This window comes from Branchiostoma floridae, chromosome 2, assembly GCF_000003815.2.
Source record: "Branchiostoma floridae strain S238N-H82 chromosome 2, Bfl_VNyyK, whole genome shotgun sequence".
Taxonomy (NCBI): domain Eukaryota; kingdom Metazoa; phylum Chordata; class Leptocardii; order Amphioxiformes; family Branchiostomatidae; genus Branchiostoma; species Branchiostoma floridae.
In genome coordinates, this window is record NC_049980.1 from 30,745,045 (window position 1) to 30,768,288 (window position 23,244).

Consider the following 23,244-nt stretch of genomic DNA (forward strand, 5'->3'; position numbering starts at 1 on the left):
GTAGATAGAGCATCCTGTCAGTAGTGCAGCTTTTCCCACTACTATCCTGTCAATACCCTTCAGGTGTTGGTAAAGGAAACTGTAGCAGAAGCTCACAAAAATACAGCTCCATATACAGATGTTAACAGAGCTGAAAAGCGGAACAACAGAAAATGAACGTACGTACGAAATGTTCGGGTAGAAATATGTACAGAAATATGTACAGCTGTGTTACGTGTAGTAGTGAGTTGTCACTTGAGTATGGTATCGTTAGGTGTTGTCTCCGTAAGACATAGGATCTGTCACAAGTCAAGTCAAGTACTTATCGAAAAGGTTAAGTAAAGTTAAAGATAAGTATTTCTTTTACAGGCTAAAGTCACAAATCATTTTCGTTCTGAGACCTAACGCAAGTCATACCTCATATGACGTGGGGATAAAGATGATTCAATAAGCTAACATGTGTAATATTAACTTGAAAGTTCATCTGTGTTGGTAGAAGTCATTATTGAACTAGTTAAACTGTAATTTTCAACACAAAAAAATTACTCACAGCATCAGCATAAAGGAATGAACAATCCACTGCTGTAGTGGCGTCACGTTATGCAGATAGAACACGTGACCCAGTGAGCAGTGGATCTTAGGTTGCAGGAAGTCAGGATTGTTCATTCCTTCACAAAGACTGATGCTGTGCAGTCGAAAATTTGAGTGAGTCCAATTTTGTGTTGGAAATTACAGTTTAACTAGTTCAATAATGAGTGATTCTGTACGTTTCCCCCAGCGGAGGAAAAGGGATACAAGCGAGAGGCCCTACTGTCCTTTAAGAACAAGCAGGACCAGATGCCTCTTCACGCGGCCGTGAACGGCGGGAACAAGGAGGCGGTGGTCAGGCTCATCCGGATAGGCGCCAGGATAGACGCCAAACAGGTACTTCTTAATTTTTCCATTTTACGCGTACATGTAAACCAAATTTAGATATCCTTGCGTTTGGTCAAACAAAAAACAGACAAGAATATCTAGTATTGAAAACAATATCACTTCCTAGGACAACGCATTTCTGGCGTTGCTGCTGCATTGTGAAGAATGCGGTCACAAACATGACTGAGTTATAAATCGCGATGTGGGGTATATAAACTCAGACACGTTTGAGACCAGTCAGTATCACATTAGAAGGTATATAACTTATTTTGAGCTATTTTGTGATTTACCAGCCTGATGAACCTATTCACACCTTAAACGTACTCTTTCCCCCATCACCACTCAGGATGACGAGTCCACCCCGATGCACCTGGCCTCTTCCCAGGGTGCGCTGGACATCATAAAACTGATGATGGAGACGGCAGACCAGAAGAGGCAGACCATCCACCTCCGGGACATCCAGCGGATGACTCCCCTGCACAAGTAAGGGCCCGGTGTCAAGCCAGATGTTTGCCTCTGCAAAATATTTGCCCCGACACGTTATGGGGTTACTATTGATCATCATCATCGGGTCATACTCCATCAGCGAAAGCATGTACAAAGTTCAGCTTCAAGTATTCTCTTCGGAACGTCACATAGACACTTCATCGATGCGCTATCTTATAGCGCTTAGAGCTCCTAGTGACCCGGTGAAAGTCGTTCGTCTTCTCCGAGATGACAAACGGGCAAGTATACTCGCTGTAGGTTTGGATATTAGGCTAAAGGTCAATAGCTTTATTGCTTGGTTCTTATTTTGCATTCTTTGCCTTTATTATCAGGGCGGCGATGTTTGATCACACGGGCACGGTGGAGTACTTGTTGGAAGAGGTAAGCTTAAAATCGCTTGGAGCAAAACATGTGAACTATGTTTTTGTAGAGTCCAATCGGGATTATTGTACTCAGTTTCTCCGAATGGTGCACAAAGGATTGCGATAAAGAACAAGAAAGTGCTTTTCGCAGGGCACAAGGATTTGAACTCAGGACTGTTAGATTCTAATTCAGCAACACTAACCACTAGGGCTGGGTATCGGTACAGTGTACCGGTACAAAACCGGTTTTTCTTATTGGACCGGTCCAGAAAAACCGGACCTGAAAAAAATAGGTGGACCGGATGTTGGACCTTTTAGAGAATTAACAGATTATTTGATCAGGCATTCACACGTTTTGGCGCTTGCAGGTGGAAGAAAATAGCAAGAGCGAAGATTATAGTTTATAGTCATTTCTACCAAGTTTTACAGTCAATCGTACAGGTGCAGTTAGCGTTGTAGGATTTTAAAACGCCAGTGTGAGTCTAATACTACACCAAACTGATTTCATTGTAGTAAAATGGACCATTGGTATGCTTCAGACTGAATCAGGTCCAGGTTCAGGTCCGGACCTGGACCTAATCCTCTGGACCTGAACCGGACCTGGACCTGAATTTTCTGTACCGGTACCCACCCCTACTAACCACACAACCACGTTGCGACCATTATCGAATCTTTTTTCCCACCAGGGTGCTGACCTGAACTGCACGGATAACGAGGAGCGGTCCCCGCTGCTGCTGGCGGCCTCGCGCGGCGCCTGGAGGACCGTGAAGGTTCTCCTGTCCCGGGGAGCCGACCCCAACCTGCGGGACCTCAACAGGCGGAACTTCCTCCACCTGGCTATCCTGGGGGGCGGGGGAGTCGCCACGTTCCACGGCGAACTGAGCACGGTAATAGCCCGAACACCATTTCGCACAAATAGAACCCCCTGTTCGATTTCGAACAAATAGATCGAACAAAGGTTCGAACGAATAGTACACCTTGTTCGATTTCGAACACTTGCTTCAAAAACTCTGCTTTGACTTTAAACAATACGTATACCTAAACCATATTCCCCTCCTCGAAAAGAAAACTGTACGTTGGATATAACCTTCCACGGTGAATGTCATTTTCCTATTACCCGTTCTAATGTGGTTCTAGTCCAAGAAAAGCTAAATCGAACAGTGTCACTTGTTTATTACCTTTGCCAAAAAGGTTATGCTTTGGTAGCATTGTAGGGCTGTTTATAACAGCTTTTGTTTGTATTTCAGCATTATAAATCAAGAAACTTTGGTTGGATTGAGATATAATTTTGTTCGTGATTAGGTTTTGTCCCAAGGAAGAAAGAGATTCCTTGATACTGCAGCAGAGTGTTCGTCTTTTTTTACCATGGTACTACGTATTCTTCTGGACAAGCCAAGGTAATGATTCTTAGGTGGTAGATAGCTCTTCTTCTTGTTTTGTACTTGCCTTGCAATCCTACCCTTCGTCCTGTACCCCAGGGAAGCCTGCGAGAGTTACTGGATGACAAGGATGAGTTCGGCTGTACTCCGCTTCACTACGCCTCCGAGCAGGGGCACCTGAAGAGTATCGAGTTACTCCTGCAGCAGGGGGCCAGCGCCAAGGTCAAGAACAACGAGAAGCAGTCAGCGCTACACTTCGCTGCTAAGTACGTCTTACATCTTTCATGTTTGAAAATCAAGTTGCTAAAGCTAAGTATCCAGAAACACATCGCAAAATTGTTTCAAACTTACCACAAGATATCTCAATATCATCCTAATTTTATGAAATTGAAGCATACACTTGGAGAGACTCGGAGGTTTAAAAGAATATTGAAGCTGTCTGGATGCAGTGTAAAGTGGCCAGTACAATAACTCGTCTTTCTGGGATTTACTTCTTTTCACGACGGTACCAACAAACAAACAAACCAACAAACAAACGAACGAAGTCTACCAAAGAATGAAGCCAGAGGGGATAAAAGGGAGAGTCATTTTGCCGGAGTAAAAATGCAAACTTTGCGTAAAAAATTGAAGTACAGAACGCCAAAAAAGACATATATTTAATAATGATAGATTATTCACCAACGCATGGTCTACTCCGAATAATGTTTATATGATTAAGTGCCGATGAAGGTTGGACATCCTGATAGAACTTTACATGATACAAAATAAACTTTGTATATCCTTTGCACTCATCATCACTCATCTTTATGTCCATAGGTATGGGCGACTGAACACCGTCCGGAGTCTGCTGAACAGTCCGCAGGGCCCGAACATCATCAACGACCCTGACGGGGTCGGCGACACATCGCTGCACATGGCGTCAGCTAACGGGCACACGGCGGTGGTCAAGTTTCTACTGCAGAAGGGGGCCTTCATTCACAGGTATGGTAGTCCTATAGACTTTTTGTTTGACTTTAGATTATAGACTTTGATTCCCTAGGGTTGAGTGTGTAGTAGGCAGTGAGTTAGTATCCACTGTGTCTGGGCATGATATTTGAGGGCGGAGTCTCCGTCTTCATCCACCGCATGTTGAAGATCCCACCAAACGTACCGAAAAAAGTAGGGGTCCATACCGGTATGCGTGGGTCAAACCATGCAACCCGCATCACTCAGATTATTCTTCCAAAAACTAGTATGTTACGCCAATAACACCCCCATGAAACTCCTTCAGCTTTTCCCCCTACCCATTCACCTTTTCCCCCGGACTTCCCCTTAACCCCCGCTGTACTTCATCTGTGCCCCCGTCCTTCATCTTTACCCCCGGTGTAATTCCGCTTTTCCCCCGCCCTTCCGCTTGTCCCCCAATGGCTGCCGTCAACCAGAATCGCACGTAGTCGACACGAAAATCGTTCAGAAAGTAACAATAAAGGCTGCGCCACGAAACATGAAATAGCCTATGCTCTGGGAAACATTCCTGGCCACCTCTCTGCCCAGTGGCGTTGTACAAATCGCTCCCAATCTTGAGAACACTTCTGCAAACTGTGGAGAGAAGCGGTCTGCAGAGAAGCAGAGATCCAGCGTAACCCGGAAGTGACAATCGTCTGTGGTGATAAACTTGATTTGTACCCGTTTCAGCACGCGGAGAGAATTGGAATTATGTTTTACTGCAATGTGTGGCAATTTGATAAGATTGTAGCACAAACATACTCTCCAAGCAGAGCCGTTTAGGTTCCGGCTGTGTTTTGTTTTGTTTTAAATTTTTTTAGACGTCTTAATCGAGCTTTCCATTTTGTGACCTAACACGAGACATCAAGAGAATGGTACAAAATAGAGAGCCCGATAAAATTGAAAAATTAAAGCACCTACAAAAAGTAATAAAAAACAGCCGGCGCCTAACCTCTGCTTGGAGAGTAGCACAAACAATAGCAGGTATTCTATTATCAGTTCAGTCACCCTCATACCTGGGTCACCACCAGAAATGAGTGCAGATAGAGATCCCTACCACCAGTAGATACATATGACTCTCCCACCACAAGTGAACACAGGTAAAGATCCCCCAACACAAGTTAAAGTAACGTTTAATACATATGAAGATCTCGGGCCCTACAGACCGCTTCTCACCACAGTTTTCAGAAGTGTTCTCAAGATTGGGCGCGATTTGTACAACGCCACTGGGCAGAGAGGTGGCCAGGAATGTTTCCCAGAGCATAGGCTATTTCATGTTTCGTGGCGCAGCCTTTATTGTTACTTTCTGAACGATTTTCGTGTCGACTACGTGCAATTCGGGTTGACGGCAGCCATTGGGGGACAAGCGGAAGGGCGGAGGAAAAGCGGAATTACACCGGGGGTAAAGATGAAGGACGGGGGCACAGATGAAGTACAGCGGGGGTTAAGGGGAAGTCCGGGGGAAAAGGTGAACGGGTAGGGGGAAAAGCTGAAGTAGTTTCATGGAGGTGAATAAGCAAACAAACAAATGTATGCTCCCTTCACTACCAGGTGTCAGGGCGGTCGGACAGCGCTTCACCTGGCCGCACAGGGAGGACACACACAGACCATCAGGGTCTTACTGAGCACGCATGCGCACCTGCTGAATCAGACGGACAAGGAAGGGGTGAGTTGATTTGTCATTTGTGTTTTATGACGTCAGTATTCTACACGAAAATTTGTAACTAGTATATGCCTTTTAGTTGTCAACCAAGGTTAATCAATGACTCATGCATGTTTTCCTTTAAATATTTGATATATCTTTTATGCATAGCATATTACATTATAAACCATAGACAAATAGACGGACAATCCGAAAACAATACATTTGTACATGGAAATGACAACAAGAAATTAAAAATAATTTGAACTTTCGATCAGCATATCTTTTCAGCAGAACTTATCATTATTACAAATCAGATAAAATGCTGTATGTATGCAGTGAGATAAAACATTACTAACATAGTATTTGGTACCGATAGAACACCGCGCTGCACCTAGCGGCCAGAGAGTCAAAGGCCTCCACCGTGCTGTTCCTCATGTCGGAGGAAGCGGAGTTCAAGTTGAACAACAACAAGAAAACGTTCTTCGAGGATGCCATTGAGCTGAGGAACAGGGACGTGGCCATGGCCGTTGTAGGGCACGATAGGTAAGTACTTTGCATCAATGTACTAACCATATTCTGTCAATTTTAAACAAATTTCTGTCCTCTGTCCTCGGCAATCCTTTTTCCTTCAGTCGTTGCTGTTAACCTGATTAACAACAAGAGACACACTGCTTTTAAACTTTATCGCCCTAACTTATGAATGCAGTTCAAATCGAGCTGTAGGCTGAGAAATGTTCCTGTTATTGTTCTCACCTTGTAGGTGGACGGAGGCGCTGACTACCTTCAGCCACGACAACTTCCCGCCAATCTACAAGCTCATCGACGTCCTGCCTGACATCTGCATGGTCTGAAACACTTCTAGCGTGATCTGTGTCATCGTTTCTTCTTTTGTGATATTCTACGAGTTCTAGATCGCACCAAGCGAAAAGGGACCCTCATGTCATACCTATACATTTGATTTAAGAGTTCAGCATGTTGTTTAAACTCGAGCTTTGTATAGGTTGAATGCATCTACATATAAGAGCATACTGGAAGAGGATAGAAAATCTGTAGCTCCAATTTTACTTTAACGTGAAGTATTCTTTTCGGTGTGTTGCAAACTTTGTACTCATTTTCATGTCAATGGTTGCTGTCTTACAGTATGTGCTGGACAGATGCCGGACAACAGCGAGTTGTGACGAAAAGAGCCAGGAATACTGGGTAGGTGACAGTCCTCCTAAGTTTATCTCAACCTGTAATAGGGGTAGTATTATGCCGTAGTTATATCCTTTCGTTGTCATTTCCATTACATCGCCGGCCCTCGTACACTTGAGTTTGCAGCCGATGAGCTACCCATAGTGTGACGAATCATTCCACGAAACTTGGTTGTCAAAGAGCGAATTTTTATAAGATTTGTCTTAGTGTTGAGTTAGGAGAATGTTCTTCAATCAGTGACAATTTTGAAAGGCATAAACACATACCTCAAATTTTCGATGTTTTCACCTAGTGACCTAGTCTCTCTCGAGAGATTTGAAAAAGGTGGCTTAGTATTGAGCTAACAGTATTCAACTTATGTTTCACCCAAGAAGGTTTGTCTTTAGACTTAATCTTGTTGTTTCATGTATTCCTCTACCATTTAAGATAATCATGTGCATTCAATGAGGAGTGTTACTGTATGTATTATGTGTTGGCACCCAATATCAGTTAAGCAGCTTGGTTTTGCCATGGATTGCATAACGTCTGTACTTTCATTAAATCTAGATCTTAACAGTATGATCTTTCTTGGTTATATTTGGTGATCCTGATATCTAAGTGTTGTTTCTTTTTTCAACGACAGATCAAGTACAGTTACCAGTTCATGCAGTGCCCCCTAGAATGGCGGTACAAGATGTTAAAGGAAGGGATCATGGATGTTCCTCCCTTGGCAGTTTTAAACGTAAGTCCGACTTTCATGCACCTTTGACCCATTGCTGACGTCACACTTCCGGTCTGGATGTGTGACATATACTTTTGGCCATTTTAACGTAAGTCCTGATTTTTGTTTATTATTTATCTATTTCCCTCTATGGAAGTACATGATGATGATGATAGCCGTGCAATAACAGCATGTATGTAAAGAGGAACATCATAATCATCAGTTACTTGAAAGCCTCTGTCTACATGTAGCTCTCCATCTTGAATTTCCTCCTTTTCAGAAAATGGTTGATGCCAATCGGGTTGAGCTATTGTCACATCCTGTCTGCATCAACTTCCTGGACATGAAATGGTGCGTCACTGTTTTCATTCACCTCCGTGAATGAAAGTATTGTTTTCGCTCTGTGTGAGTGTGAGAGAGAGAGAGAGAGACAGAGAGAAAGAGAGAGAAAGAGAGAGAGACAGAGAGACAGAGATAGAGAAACAGAGAGAGAGGTTGTACGAACATCAGTGTATTACACCATGAGACAGTTTAACGAGTATACAAACAAACCAACAAAGTTTAACATAATCATTCACGCCATTTTCTATTCTCTAGGAACGCGTACGGCAGATTTGTGTACCTTAGTAACCTGATCCTGTACCTGATCTACCTGATCTTTCTGACGGTGTTCGTGGCGACTTCGGCGCACCCCACCAGCCACACTGACTTTGCTCCGAGCGCGTGGGGAAACAGTAGCATGAACGGTACTGGTGTGAACGGCACCAGTGTGAACGGCAGTAGCGTGAACGGAAGCGATATACAACATCTTCACAACATCTGCCAGTTCAAAGAGGTGGGTGCTTTTAAAGAATACCTTACTGTTAGCTATTACAGCATTCTTCTTGTACAAACTGGCAAAACATGAAGCCGTTACGGCGGGGTCACATACGTTGTAGGTCGTCGTACGATTTTGATGACAGGACTTTCAAGCAGGCTGTGACAGAATCGACCAATGACGAGGATATAAGACAGCCTGTTCGGTAACGAGGCAGCCGAGTTTTGTACAGTGTATTGTTTTGTTTAAATTTCAAGAGATAAAGAAAGAACTTTGTACTATTGTATGACACGTTCATTGTCATTCCAAGACTGTCTTCAGCTTGCGATCCTATTAAAACGATCGTGTAACAAATGTTACCGGGCTCTTACCAACGGGAGCCAATCTCAAGTAGAATTTCTAGCTGAACAGAGATTCTTTAAAGGTTAAGGTTATTGACAACTGTTTGATGAATCCGTCGTTGCCAATCTTGTATATATGACTGACTGACTGACTGACGGTTGAAAAGGTTTAGTACAGTGTTTTTTTTTCCATAGATTAAGAGCTGTTTCTAGTTGTATCTTCTCAAGTGTTACTTCGAAGGTTAACACTACCTTATTTTAAGTGTTAACTTTAGATTCCATCGATCCATATTTGAGGGTTTTATTGTATTTGGGGTGTACTGAAATGTGCTTCCCATCGCCCAGTTACGCGGCTTCCAGTGGATGTCTCACGAGAAGGTAAAACTGTGTAACGTGGACGTGGGTGGTCATGTGTGTACCGTGTTGGTGCATCGATATTTCAAAATCAGAAGAACGCTTGTCCGTCATACGTTTTTGAATGTGAACGTGTATTGCTTTATCTTTTTTTGCTGAGAAATATGTTTGTTAACGGCAGAATCTTGTTGGATGAAGTAGGTAAATTGTCAGTAGCAACAGCAGCTCGGAATGAATTCCAAAGTGACACAAAATTATGCAAGTCTTCAAAGCGACGTGTTAAGATGCATACGAACTTTGTGCCCAACGTGCCAATACAGCTTTTAAGCGAAAGCTTTTAAACGAAGCGTGGTTTCGGGAACGGATAGAAATATATATTTGTTTATTGATGTTAAAGACTTCTTTATTTTGTTGTCTAATATGTTCACAATCTTTTACAGCGCCACTGGTTGGAAAACACCTGCATCATCATCTGCCTCGCTTTCGGCGCCTTCAATGTCCTGAAGGAGATAGGTCAGATGATTCACCAGGTAATTTCTTTTTTTCTCTTGAGCTTACTTTTATCTTACGAGAACACTTGAATCCTGAAAAGTCTCGAATACTGACGTAGGAGCGTATCAGAATTTTTGAAAAAAAAAAAAAACAGGAATCAATTGACCTTATCTACGATTGTTATGTTCATTGAAGGGAAACATGTTGTGTTTGCTATGTTTCCTCCTTTTCTTTTCTTTTCTTCTCCAAACAAATAAAGTACATGCACTAGGTGGCTGTCACAATGGTTACTGGCGTTGTCAATTGCATAACATACCAACTGGCAGTTAGTACGTAGTAGAAAGCTGGAGGAGCTGGTCGTCATACAGAATGAATCTGTTTGAGTAAGAATCAACAGAGCAGTTAGGCTACACCATGTAAAGGTACTATTATATATTTGCTTGCAAATATTATCTTTCTGACCTGTTGTATTTCACTTTATTCATGTGTACGTGACTGTAGAAGCAGAAGTACTTCCGCGACGTGACGAACCTGCTGGAGTGGTGCCTGTACGTGGCCACGCTGGTGTTCATCGTGCCGTTCCTGACGGACGCCTGCGAGCGGGAGGACATCGTGCGGCTGCAGTGGCAGATGGGCGCCGTGGCCGTCTTCCTGGCCTGGTTCAACCTCATGCTCTACCTGCAGAGGTAAGGTGTTCAACCTCATGCTCTACCTGCAGAGGTAAGGTCTTCAACCTCATGCTCTACCTGCAGAGGTAAGGTCTTCAACCTCATGCTCTACCTGCAGAGGTAAGGCTTCAACCTCATGCTGTACCTGCAGAGGTAAGGTCTTCAACCTCATGTTCTACCTGCAGAGGTAAGGTCTTCAACCTCATGCTCTACCTGCAGAGGTAAGGTCTTCAACCTCATGCTCTACCTGCAGAGGTAAGGTCTTCAACCTCATGCTCTACCTGCAGAGGTAAGGTCTTCAACCTCATGCTCTACCTGCAGAGGTAAGGTCTTCAACCTCATGCTGTACCTGCAGAAGTAAGGTCTTGTGAAACGTTTTCTAGCCTCAAAACTGGCCTGGTTCAATCTCATGTTGTACGTATGTACCTGTTAAGGTAAGGTGTTTTGTGAAACGTTTTCAAGCTAGAAACTGGCCTGGTGCAATCTCATGCTGTACCTGCAGAGGTAAGATCAGCATGTGAAACATTTATCCGCTCTACAAATATAAAGAAATAACATGTCATAGTTACAAACCAGGATCAAATGATGTATTAAAAGATTCGTATTTTCCTAGAGTGGAGACCATTGCCACCAAGTAAAATTAAGGGGTATCCTTTAAAGGTAGATCGCGCACGCGAATCTGGTGTGTTGCGTTAAAAAGCGGATATTCCTGGTATATAGGAGGCAGATCAGAATCTCGGAAAGCTGCAGAATATAAAAGAAAAATATTTTGATTTACAGCGATAAAAATCACTAGAATTTTGCGACTATAAATATAACGGCGAAAACAAAAACAGGCTAAAAACGTTTACCTTCTCGTGAATTAGTATCTTCATTCATTCACCCCGTGACCTGGAAGATAAGAGGGATTCTGCAATGGGTTATCACGAGGTTGTTCTTCCCTCTGTAGATTTGACATCTTCGGGATCTTCATCGTGATGTACATCGAGATCCTGAAGACGCTGCTGCAGGTCCTGATGGTGTTCTCCTTCCTCGTCATCGCCTTCGGACTCGCCTTCTACATCCTCGGGATGTCGGCGGTAAGTGTGTTTTTAAGGGAATTGCTCAAAGCAAGACAAAGAGCCGACATGATGATCTTGAGGCACGGAACTATTTTCTCAGCAGCATGTTTCAGGACTCGACGGCCTACAGGCTACGGGTTACCTATTAGTAAATAGGACTCGGTCAGCGTCTCATCTCCCAAAGTTAAACACTTCATCGTTGAGACACTAAGAGTTAGAACTAACTGGTCCAATGGTTACAAAGGCTATCCCATTTAGATCGCGATAGCACACCTAGATTGGACGACAGATATTTATTCATTTTCACCAAGTGAGTCAAGTAATGGAATAGATGTGTCTTTCCGGCCAATGGAACAGCATTGGCATTCAAGCCCAGAAACTCTATGCAGACAACCCTAACCATAAGACCACCTTACCTTCGACGTAAAAACGTTTCTTTCATCAACGGATGTCAAAGAGTAATGCTTAAAACAACACTATTTTTATTTGTTTTATTACCGCAAAAGTGACATAAATACTGGTTTGAACAACACCAAACAAACGAACAATGATTATAAAGAAATACCAGTGTTGCCAACACTATTATTTGTTTACCTTCTATCGATTATGTAAATTGATTTTTATCATCTAATAATCACACTCGTCTATATTAAAATGCCTATTGATACAGCATAACATGCTGTGCTGCCCCTACGGCTGATTACTCAGCTATAGAATGATGATGATGATGATGATAAATCACACAAACCTTTCTCTCCCACCAGGACACCCTTGCACACAGCACAGCCGGCCTGTCCTTCCTGCGCACCGGGATGATGATCATGGAGGGTCCCGAGTCTGTGGATAACGTCATCGTGCCGTACGTGCAGAACACCCTGCTGTACCCAGAACTCACCGTCGTCTTCATCATCGCCTTCACTCTGCTCATGCCCATCCTGCTCATGAACCTACTGGTGAGACAATTTAACTTTTTTCACTATTAGCCACTGTCTACCACAGATTGTGACTGCCGATATCTCATAGAGAACGTTGTACTATTTCTGTACACATTTTAAAGTTCTTACACATGTACAAACACGCCTTTGGGCTGTCCTCTGTGACCCTTCTAAAGTTGTCATGACCCCGTCTCTGTTAAGAGGTGGTCGATGGGATTTCTTCGAAATTGTGGTGTTGTTTTTAAATCTTTCAAATCACACTTTTACATATTGTCAAGTAGGGTAACTGAAATGCAATTTTGGTCATTGTACCGTCGCTCATTTTTTTTCATCAATCGCCCTATCGTAAGGATGGGGCCTTGTGTGATCAAGGTCCCATTGGAAAACAGTATGTTTATAGTTTAGTCATCACTGTCCCTGAGATACATTGCCAATGATAAGCTTAAGCATACCTGGTCAATAACTGATTCTTACTTTGTAATGCAAGGAAAAATGAATCGCTCCGCAAGTCCAATGTTTTACCCATTAAGACCAGGTACTAATGGCAAAGTTGTCCAATTAGATGCATTTACAATGGCTAATGTTTTAGTAATATTGGAAAACACTTTGACAGATCGGTTTGGCAGTCGGTGACATCTCCGGTGTCCAGAGGAACGCTCAGCTGAAGCGGTTGGCCATGCAGGTGGGCTTTCATTGTCTCAGAAATGTGATATTTCAAGATCTATAGTTGATTGCCAGGGTACACAATCGAAGTATTAACAATAGGATGGTCCAATACAAAATTGTGACTATCAATCGCAGGCAATCTTTTCAAGAACTATCGTAGAGTGTAACTCGTTGCCACCAAATGCAGCAGAGACATGTCTCATTGGATAGATTTAAACCACGCTTGAAATTAGGTGTGTTCATGTGTTATAACAGGCTGCTGGTCGATAATCAGATGTTGCTGCACCACGTGCTTTGCGTGTTACGCTGACGAGTGGTTATTCTGGCTATACATTCACAGATACAGAAGAAGCAGTTGTACATATGTTACGCTAAAGGATGGCCGTAAAAGCCATACAGATACAGATACAGATACTTAACAGTGTACATATTGACAGGTGGAACTCCACACAGAATTAGAGTCCAAGTTACCGGAGGTGCTCGTGAAGAAAGTGGACAAAGTGGAGGTGACTGTTTATCCCAACACCTGCAAGGGGAAAATAGCCAACGTAAGTATCTCTATAGAGCCATAATATTGAATGCACCAACCATGTTTTCTAGTTAGCTGTACTTGTATTAAATTGTTCTGCCAGTTCATTCTAGTGACGCTACAAACAAACAAACGCTGAAGAAGAGTGATGGATGTCACTCGAAACGTCCGGAAGTAAACATCCGTTTTTTATCCAGTTGTAGAGATGTAATTGTATTTGAATAAACATTATATCATTTATTGTAATATCGCAAAACATCAGTCTGTTTTCGTTAACCCTAGATAATGACCCAGCTGCGAGCAGGGGTGGGGATTGATGACGGGAACTCGGTGGATCACGACTCGGCGCGAGGTGACGCTCTGGACGCCACCGTCAACACCAGGAGCCTCGCCGTGGAGATGGACAAGCAGAAGAGAAGGTGATGCGTTGAATATACCTTATTTTGGGAAGCTGTTTAAAAGGTCGGTCGGTCTGTTGATCATAATCAGGAAGTGAATGTTAGCTCGCAGACGAGCTTATCTTCCACTGGTTGTGACAGAGACGACCGACGCTATACACAGTACTTACAGGTTCATTGCAACCTGGAAATTATGGCTAGCCCTTTTTGACAAATACAGCAAACAGCAAAACTCAGCTTTACGCCCTGTCCCAAGGACTGCTATCATTTCCAGTAGCTTGCACGACGTGTAAGTGGGAATAACGGGGGATTTAGACTCCCAACCTCTTGATCCACTAACCACTAGGCCGTTGACATACGCATAGTCTCTCAAGCAATCAATCGCAAGCAATTTAACAGTTATAGTAATGCTGTATTCTTCCCCCATGCGACACGGTAAAACACAGTTTCATTTTGCTGCTTGTGTCTGTAGGATGAAGGAGATGAACAGCATGCTGGTCCAGCAGCACCAGCTCCTGCGGCTCATCGTGCAGAAGATGGAGATCCGCACGGAGGCAGACGACCGGGACGTGGGAGACGCCGACCCGACATGCTCGTCCCGCTCGGGGCCCGCCCGGGCCTCCACCGCACCCCGGTCCTCATCGGCCAATTCTCTGTCTCGTGCTTAGGCTTACGTCACATTTCCAAACTGGGGTCCGTCCGGGCAGCTTTCAGGAATGAAAAGTATGATATAAAAGACACAGAACTACACAGAGAGAGAATAGTCGAAAATAGTCGTGGGCATATTTTGTCAGCCTTTACTGTTGTTCAATGTCTCTTGAGTACAATTTTATGACATATGTTGCATTTCTATTTTGTAGTTTGCAGTTGACCTGTACCTTTTGTTGCGTCGATGAATCCTCTCTATATGTATGCTTGTCTCAGCTACCCAAAACGTCTGACCAATGTCTGATCAATTGTAACATGTAAACGTACAATGACAGTGGTCGTTGAAAATTTGATCCTTGTTTACTTTTGTGCTGGAAGATAGTTTAGCATTGTGCTACAATTGTAACTGTTATAACATGGTCAATTTGGAGATAAATATGCAGTATTCAAAAGCCTTTTAAAGGTATCATAATCTACATCTTGTTTGATCTTTTGACGTCATCAATTCTGTGATTTTTTATTAGGTAGCTTAACATTAATTATGTCGCGTACGGAATGATGACTCCGAAAGACGAAAATAGACTTAGTCTATTTCGTGTGGAGTCTTTGGTGTATTGTACAAAAATTGTTTTCGCACTGCTGTTGCTTGTCGATGTAAACGTCATCGTTGTAATGTCCGTCATTGTAATGACACTAAATATATAATCAAGAATCTATTATACAGTCTGAATAAGAAAGGATGTATATATGGTAAGCGCTCGTCCGTCTCATAAATGAAGGAATTATTGTATATTGATTGGGTATTAATTCTTTAACGTGCCCTACAATTTTGTTCTAGCACTGTTGTAGCAGGTCAATATGTATATCCATAGATATCTACGACCATCACAGTTGTAATTTCTGTCAGTACTTTGTACTAACACATTTCTATAATCAAGAATCTAATACATATAATACATAGGAATGTATTTTCGTGGCTGGGGCTGCAAGCGGAGGCTAGCGCCATTACGTCATCGAAATTACTTTGTCTGCTGGTGAAATTGTGAACTACTTTTGTCTTGTGTTTGCGATGCTATGATGTATTAAAGTCGTGACATCCAAATACAGCAAAACTCCCTCTCCTTGATTGTGTTCATCTCATTTGCATATCAAATAATAGTTAGGATATAAAACCTGCTAGCATGCTCTCCAACAAAATATCTTCATTGTCACTGACGCAAGATAACGGATGTTATCCGAAACGTCTGACCATTTCCAAAACCATATCCAGTTGCCTGAGTAGTTGTTTTTTGGCATATCTTATTACCTGGATGTCTTACCTTCACGACGTAACACAACTAGATGCTTTGCCGATGCCGACTGGTCCTTTTCTACGATGCCGGTAGGTGTCGCTGCTGCAGTGTGAAGAATGCGGTCCCATGCGTGACTGTGTTTACGCACATCAGAGGTGTCTTGAGTTCATTCTCTACTCTTTATAAATTTCATTGGAACTTTGAATGTTATGCAAGTATCACAAACCAACGAAATTCATAACTTACGTAATGTGCAAAGTGTATTCACCGCCATACAGCAGAGTGGCAGCCATGGAGCGACACCCTTTCCCACTAAAGCCACCAGCCACCAACCATCTAGCTACAAACCACCTGTACATGCACCTAGAAAACGATCTGCTCCCCCCACCCCCAGTGCCTGTGCCCTCAACCTAATGAGGTTTGGCACTCCAAAGAAGAAGAAGGCTGTGCCATACCTGCACTAGATCGTAATTATTACACACGTGCGCAAAAGAGACCCCCTGGCATAGGTGACAGAGGCAACGTACTACAGGTTGACTTCTACCAGTGAATGCAGGCCGCACCTATATATTGATGTACGACGAAATTAACACTGACCAAACATAACGGTACACTGCCCATACAATACATTTCCAAAATTCCATGAAGACAAAAGGAACTTGAGCTTTCGACCGACCCCGACTTGACCCAGGTGACCCCTACGAAAACCATTCGCTGATCCAATGTGTCAAAGAGACGTTGACGTCATGTATCAATGACAGCCCACTAGCTGTAACCCAAAACCTCTCCGCACCCAGCGTACCATCCGGGGCCTTGCCATTCTTGAAATCGTAGCATCTTGGGTGACAGCCCTACCACGCACACCTGCCCGTACGAACCGGGAGCCAAAGATGTCGCCGCTCGCCGTCTTTTGCCTTTCTTGCGCGAGCCTGGCGTGCTTCGCTGGCCCGGTCTTGGCACAAGTCACTGGAAATTACGACGACCATTCTGGTGACCAGGGTTACAGCGGTTCTGGAGCCGAAGTTGGGAGTCCTGCATATTATAACCCCGAAGACCATTCTGGTGATTACAGTGGTTATGGAGGAGAAACTGGGAGTGCCGAGTATTATAATCCCGACAGTTCGGGAGACTACGGGTACGGAAGCGGTTCTGGGGACGCGATGACAGGGACTGGTGTATACTATGAGCCAATGTACTACGGTCTGGACCCCAACGGTTAGTGTTTTCTTTATCATTACATATGAAAAAAATTAAATATGCTCAGATTACAAAGTGACTTATATCAATGAACAAAAGTAGTTTACAACATCCGTAACAATTTTCATCTGTAACATTTTAACATTAACATGTTGATAATGGTAATTTTCAAGGACAGAATTATTAGGGCGTAAATTAAAGAAATCTAAGAAGAAACGCATTAGAAAAGGGGTCTAGGAGCTTTTGAGTTGTCAGAATTCGTCGATCTCGCCTTGAAATTTTTTGGTTAAAGTTACATTTTCAGTGGTTACGCTGTATTTTCTTCGCAGCTTTTGGACAGGCAATGACAATATAGCGCTGAACTCAAGCTGATAACTTGCCATAAACAAAGAACAACAGGCTTACAGGATGTAAAGGGGGTCTCAAAGCCTCTTTGAGGCTTTAGGGGTAATGCTTGTTCTCAACAGTGTCTAGCTAGGGTACGGTATTGGGAAACCGAGCCAATCCCTCCCCTTCCACTGCTTTATACCTCCCCAACCGAAGTCAGGTACCCGATTCTACACCAGGGTGAAGTGAAGGAAGTCACGTAAAGCGCCTTTCGCAAGGGTACAAGATCTTTAGCATGACAGGATTTGAACCCAGATCCTCTGGATTCCGGGCCAAATCTCTTGCAGTTACAGCTCCACCTTGTATTTCGGCTAGGCGGACGAACGACATGTAATCCACAACATTAATCTTAGTTGTCATATACGAGTATCTTTACAACAAATGTGGTATATCAGAATTTGGAACAGATAGACCATTCGTGGTGTTCTAGTTTGAAGAATAAGCCTGGCAATGATAACTTTAGGTCGACTCTCATAATACTAGCTAGTACCGCCATGCACTCCAATATCTTCACATAAAACAAGAAATTTCATACCTTCATGAATTGTTTATAGAGTTTTGGTAATTGTTTGTTTTATTGTGAGTTTCTCACTGATTAAAAGGGACGTCCAGGTGTTTGAGAATTAGGTATATCAATAAATAGATCAAGGTAACGAACAGGCAATAGAAGAAATTGAAGACAAGAAATGGAATTAAAAGACCCTTATCGATGCCTGCAGACTTCATATATCAAGAAATGCTTGAGATGGCCTGGATATTACTGTGTTATATCATATCACTTTTAAATGTAATGTTTGCCCTGTAGCCGCTTGCTTAAGTACTGGCTGCCATCGCGTTATGCCCCCTTTTCACTTGGACGGCGCTCTCGTCGCGCGATCTCTGCGACTTCTATACAGCCTGTATTTAACCGTACTTGTACAGAAAAAACAAACGAATCTTTTGACGATTTGTGAGTTTTGTCGTCATTCAGTCACAATTTTCCAATTCGTATGATATATCCAGTATGGTCGTTTTAGGTCGTAGTGAGAGCGTACCGCGATTAAAGCGACCGTAACCCACCACATAGTCTATCGTGATGCATGGATGCCATATTAGGAGACACAGATAATACAGTTGAACACTGTGTATTTCGTTTCACCCGAGGTTTCAGTCCTACCGCCCGATGGCGCATCCGAAGCGCGTTCGAATTATTTGGAGTTGTTTTAAGAATATCGAAGAACATCATGTAAGGCCTATGTATGATATACCAGGTGTCGGCGGTATGAAATTCAAAAAGAAAAATGCAACACATCCAGTATCACTCTCGGTTCAAGACGTTTCTCCTTCGGTTGTCACGCAAACCGACCCGCGGCTCATCTGGTACTTTGGGTGATACGGGATACACCGTGTTGCAGTCTCTATCTGTAAGACCGTATCTTGCCAATTGACGCAATTTACTTGTATATTCCTTACAAGGAGAAACTCGTCGTTTCTCAGAGATTTGGATTCAAGGTCGAATGCCGTTCATCCCTTAGTCTAGCTTTAATTCCGGCTCAACAAGTTGTAAGAGTAAGACGGTCTGAGTTAACTTAATGGTTTTCAATGGAGATTATCATTATTTCGCCGCATAGTTGCATGTTTCAGTTTTAAGCAGGTGAATCTGTGTTAACCGTTGTAGTCTTTGGTAAGCAAACCACACGCATTCCTTCGTCAGAATGTTGTCTAGCTGCTGCGAACCTACCAGAAAAAGAGATTGACTTTTTTATAAGCTGTCTGCACTTAATCATCATTATGTTTTCTCTAAAGTATAGCTGGACACATTTTCCACTCCAAGCCATGTAAGAGAGGTTGACAGTAAAACAATCCAGATGCATGTTATGGTACAATTTTGGGGTTGAAAGCTCTAGACAAATTTACAGCTTAGGGAACAGTCATAACCGAAAATTCCCAACCATAACCCTTAAGGGCCAATTAATTGACAAGCAAGATAAACGGTTATACGAAAACTCCAATAAATTGCATAATTCAGCGGGAGGTGTCGGCATATTACATGATAGCTATGCCAACAATCCGGCACAGACAACAGAACCTTTCCCTCCGGTTCAAATAGCGGGCAAATAGTAGGGACGATTGATTGACAGTGAACGGATCCAGCAGCAACACGACTGACCATTGTGTTTTCTTAGCAAGTTTTGTGTTAAAAAACAGCTTAGGAAACAATTAACACGTCCTGTTAGCTGAAGAATAAAATGAGACGGTTCCATAGATGGAACTCCAAGACATTCAGCGGGAGGTATCTGCATATTAGATGATAGCTAGGCCATCAATCCGACGCAGACAACAGAACCTTGCCCTCCGGTTGCAGGTCGTGTGACTCTGTTGACACCGTTTCCCTGGTAAGGCCCCGCCCCGATGGCTTCATCAAACAGTGTTCCTTGTTAGCAAACACGCATTGTGTATGTACGCTGTGAACGCAGGACAAACACTACCCGGTGTACGCTGTGACGGTCAGACAAAAACTAACCCGGTGGGGTCTGTTGTGACCAACAAACCGATCTCCGAATAGATTCTAAGCGCCGCAAAATTGTCCTTTGTGTATAGTATTGTGTAGTTTGTAGGCAGACGATTGTGTGATAGTAATGATCTATAACCACTGTCCTAGCAACTAATGATAGGTATGGTCATAGTCGATTGTCAATATTGGCAATAGTATGGTAGTATGGCGATTGTGAATATTACCACAAACAAAGTCGTGGGAAGGTCTCGAATGTTTGACAGATGCTTTAGCGCAGACCCCCCCGCCCCCTCCCCCCGACACTACCACTTTTGATAATAGAAGCCGAACTTCTGTAAGATCAGTGATACTTTTTCATGCATGATATGTCTTTGTTGTCGGTCACCAGTAATTATATTATTGGAAAAAAATAAACAATAAAGGTCTTCGTTTCTTCGTTCATTCATTATAAAGACGAGTAATGAACCTCGTCGACCATGTTCCAACAGTGGTCTGGAGAAGGCCGTAGTCGGCTAAATAGCGGTTTGGCCGATTGGGGACTTTTCTATAATCCATGTGATAGGTGGACTGTAGAAATACTAATTAGTTCCTCAGTTTTTGACAAATGTACTATTTGTTTGTACAATAAAGCATTAAGAAAGCGGCGATTTGGCCCATTACGGAGGATGAAAGGTGGTCTGGAGAAGGTCGCAGTTATTTGCCAATTTAGCCGATAGGTGGACTTTTCCATTGCCCATGTGATAGGTGTACTAGTTTTTGTACTATTTGTCTGTAGAATAAAGGATTGGAAAAACGGTGATTTGGCTCATTACGGATGCTGAAAGGTGCCGTAACGGTCTCCAGCCAGTGAAATGAGGACCTAGGAGTGACAGTGGACGAACTTGTAAAGTGTCACACAGCGGAACAGTTCCACGAGACAAAACGGCTTGTCGCGCAAGGAACTATTCAAATAAAAGTGAAGCAGCATACTTCCTTGCCTGAAACACCATGAAACATATCATGGTTCGAATGGTAATCATTTCCAACGAATTGTAACCAAAATTGCGTTTGTATGCCCTTATAGATTATTGGTTTGAATATGATGCACGATAAAAAAATACAAGAAAAAAGAATATCATTCATAACTTATTGCTTTTTATAATGAATAAATACCATCATACAGATTTCATCATACAGATGTAATATGCATCGTCAAAGTATTGAGAAAATTGATCTAGTATATCCTCAGGATGACAGCAGGTGGGAGGTCGGTTTGAGGTTGTAAGCAATCTTAAGATCAGGGCTAGAAGTGCTTTAAACTGTTTATCTTATTCCAAACGTGCCAAAGCATGGTTTCCACGAGTGCTTTTCAGAGACAACTTAACACCCGCTGCGAACAATTGCTTAAACCAATTCACGTCCTAACGCTTACAACCGTCTTCTCTTTCCGGCTCACGCAAAGCCAACATAAGCCGATCAGCAACGAAAGGGATGTAAACTTTTCTTTCAACGGGGTTGCTCGGACTCGAACCTAGGTTAAATCCTGCCCACCTGACTGACTACGGCAGGGACTTACTCCTCTACGTGAGGTCCATCTATATATGTGCATACTGCATAGCATCAGTTTGCTTTATGCCTAATCCTGTGTCTTTTATGATTGGTTTGTCAAACGCTTGAGAAGTATTACTCGGATCTTGGGTTTTAAAACTCCTGGTTGTAGACTTTAAGGACAAAATTTGTGGTGGCCCCGTTATTATGTGCCCGAAGCACCTTAGCCTTATTATCCGAATGGCATCGGCAATAGAGTGATCTATAGAGAGTATGGCTCTGATTTATCATTCAGTGTGAAGTCAAGAAGTGTGATGTAGAGAATTGTCTTAGGGCATTTCAAAAGCTAACAGGAGAAGGACATCTGTGTTTTTATTGCATATATGGCAATAAGGAATGTAAGTGCATGGAAGATGCCTATTTTGAGGCATCTGTTGATGTTCTTGGCCTTGTGGTTCCAAAACTAGTTTTCTTGGTATACCAAATACAATCCACATTCTATTAAACTAATACAGGTGTAGGAGCGATGTTAGTCCACTATTATGACACCTGACTCATGTCAGGCGACGTCAATAAATCTTCGAAAAGGGAAGAAATATTCCTAGTATGCTTCTGTCCAGGCAGGTACTTGGTATCATAAATCCATCATAAGCGCTCACGTCGTTTCCGAGATAAAACTGTATAGTCACTTCCATGCGCCGGTAAAGTTGTCAAGTGAGGAAAGTGTTTTCCTATTCGATCCTTGGCATAATTATATGGTTCGTCCCAAATAGTGCAAACTATTTAGCACTCAGCAATTAGGACAGAGTATGTCAGTTGAAGACGCGCCACTACCAATGAGATAGCTCCCTACTGTAGTGATTACACATAGTTGTGTCGCCTAAGGACTGTTGAAATTGTGATCTGGAAACATGTAGAGAAAGGATTGGTTATGTTGAACTGAGAAATGTTAAAGAACACGTTTTCATCTAGTGTAAGTGTGATAAAACGTGTACATGCAATTGCAATTTACAAATCATTACGTATAATCATGAGAAATGTCCTGTCTAATCAGGCTATGCCGCAGTTTTCTGTTTGAAATGTCCTGTTTTCATCAAACTTTTTGCATCCCTATCATTTTCGGGCTTCTGCTTTCGGATACAACACATGGACTTAAAAGAAGAAGCGTATCTTGTCTTAAGGTTATGTCATGTAATGCATTGGACGGCCTTATTTGATGTCATCCCAACCGTTTCTATCATGACTACAACAAAGTCTGTGCTGAGAAGGTGATGCGGGTTTAGCTCAAGGTCCCTTACCCCAGGGTACACAGATACAAAACGCTGGCTCAGGTGTCCGGCGGTCACTATGCAGGTTGTAAAGGCAAGCAGTCAAGCATGATGCCGCACCCTGTTCTCTTTTTACCTCTTAGTGTGACCCTTGCCAGCTTAGCTGCCAATCCTTTTGTGCTGGGGGCGGGGTAAGGTGATTTGTCATGATGGTCCCAAGGACATTCCGATTTTTTTTTTAACTTAAAGAGGTTGTCATAACACCATTGATATATGCATTCTGCATCCTTATTTGTTAGTGTCTTGAGGTGTGTGGCGTGTTGGTATGTCAACTTTCTTCACTACTGACTGACACAAGAAGGATACAGCACATACCACCTCGAGGTTTGCAGAACCAGCGTGTGGTGTATCATGCTTTGTGTGCATTGCGCGCCCGTCTCTATACCGCCACCACCCATCTCACAACCGGTGAACAATACTCCTCTGTAAGCTTAGACTCTTGCTCGCAGTGACCGAACAGGATTGG

At 42.9% G+C, this 23,244-nt stretch overlaps 2 protein-coding genes across 7 annotated transcripts in view; both read left to right on the forward strand.

Annotated features, from left to right (window-relative positions):
• The window catches only part of LOC118409155 (transient receptor potential cation channel subfamily A member 1-like), a 30,185-nt gene extending 15,328 nt beyond the window's left edge, over positions 1–14,857 (forward strand). The window contains exons 7-27 of the mRNA XM_035810024.1: positions 758–903; positions 1,241–1,377; positions 1,713–1,761; positions 2,429–2,629; positions 3,221–3,387; positions 3,938–4,102; positions 5,657–5,771; positions 6,127–6,293; positions 6,511–6,595; positions 6,891–6,950; positions 7,567–7,665; positions 7,925–7,995; positions 8,242–8,479; positions 9,597–9,686; positions 10,150–10,334; positions 11,266–11,395; positions 12,142–12,330; positions 12,926–12,994; positions 13,416–13,526; positions 13,790–13,926; positions 14,378–14,857. Coding sequence (XP_035665917.1) covers positions 758–903; positions 1,241–1,377; positions 1,713–1,761; positions 2,429–2,629; positions 3,221–3,387; positions 3,938–4,102; positions 5,657–5,771; positions 6,127–6,293; positions 6,511–6,595; positions 6,891–6,950; positions 7,567–7,665; positions 7,925–7,995; positions 8,242–8,479; positions 9,597–9,686; positions 10,150–10,334; positions 11,266–11,395; positions 12,142–12,330; positions 12,926–12,994; positions 13,416–13,526; positions 13,790–13,926; positions 14,378–14,573 — 2,807 coding nt within the window. The 3' untranslated portion in view covers positions 14,574–14,857. The remainder of the gene's footprint in view (positions 1–757; positions 904–1,240; positions 1,378–1,712; positions 1,762–2,428; positions 2,630–3,220; positions 3,388–3,937; positions 4,103–5,656; positions 5,772–6,126; positions 6,294–6,510; positions 6,596–6,890; positions 6,951–7,566; positions 7,666–7,924; positions 7,996–8,241; positions 8,480–9,596; positions 9,687–10,149; positions 10,335–11,265; positions 11,396–12,141; positions 12,331–12,925; positions 12,995–13,415; positions 13,527–13,789; positions 13,927–14,377) is intronic.
• A 1,831-nt stretch (positions 14,858–16,688) lies between these two features.
• LOC118409686 overlaps positions 16,689–23,244 on the forward strand; it is a 39,905-nt gene continuing 33,349 nt past the window's right edge. For all 6 annotated transcript variants that reach the window (XM_035810886.1, XM_035810887.1, XM_035810890.1 and 3 more), the window contains exon 1: positions 16,689–17,060. In XM_035810886.1, the coding sequence (XP_035666779.1) occupies positions 16,736–17,060 (325 nt within the window). In that variant the 5' untranslated portion in view covers positions 16,689–16,735. The remainder of the gene's footprint in view (positions 17,061–23,244) is intronic.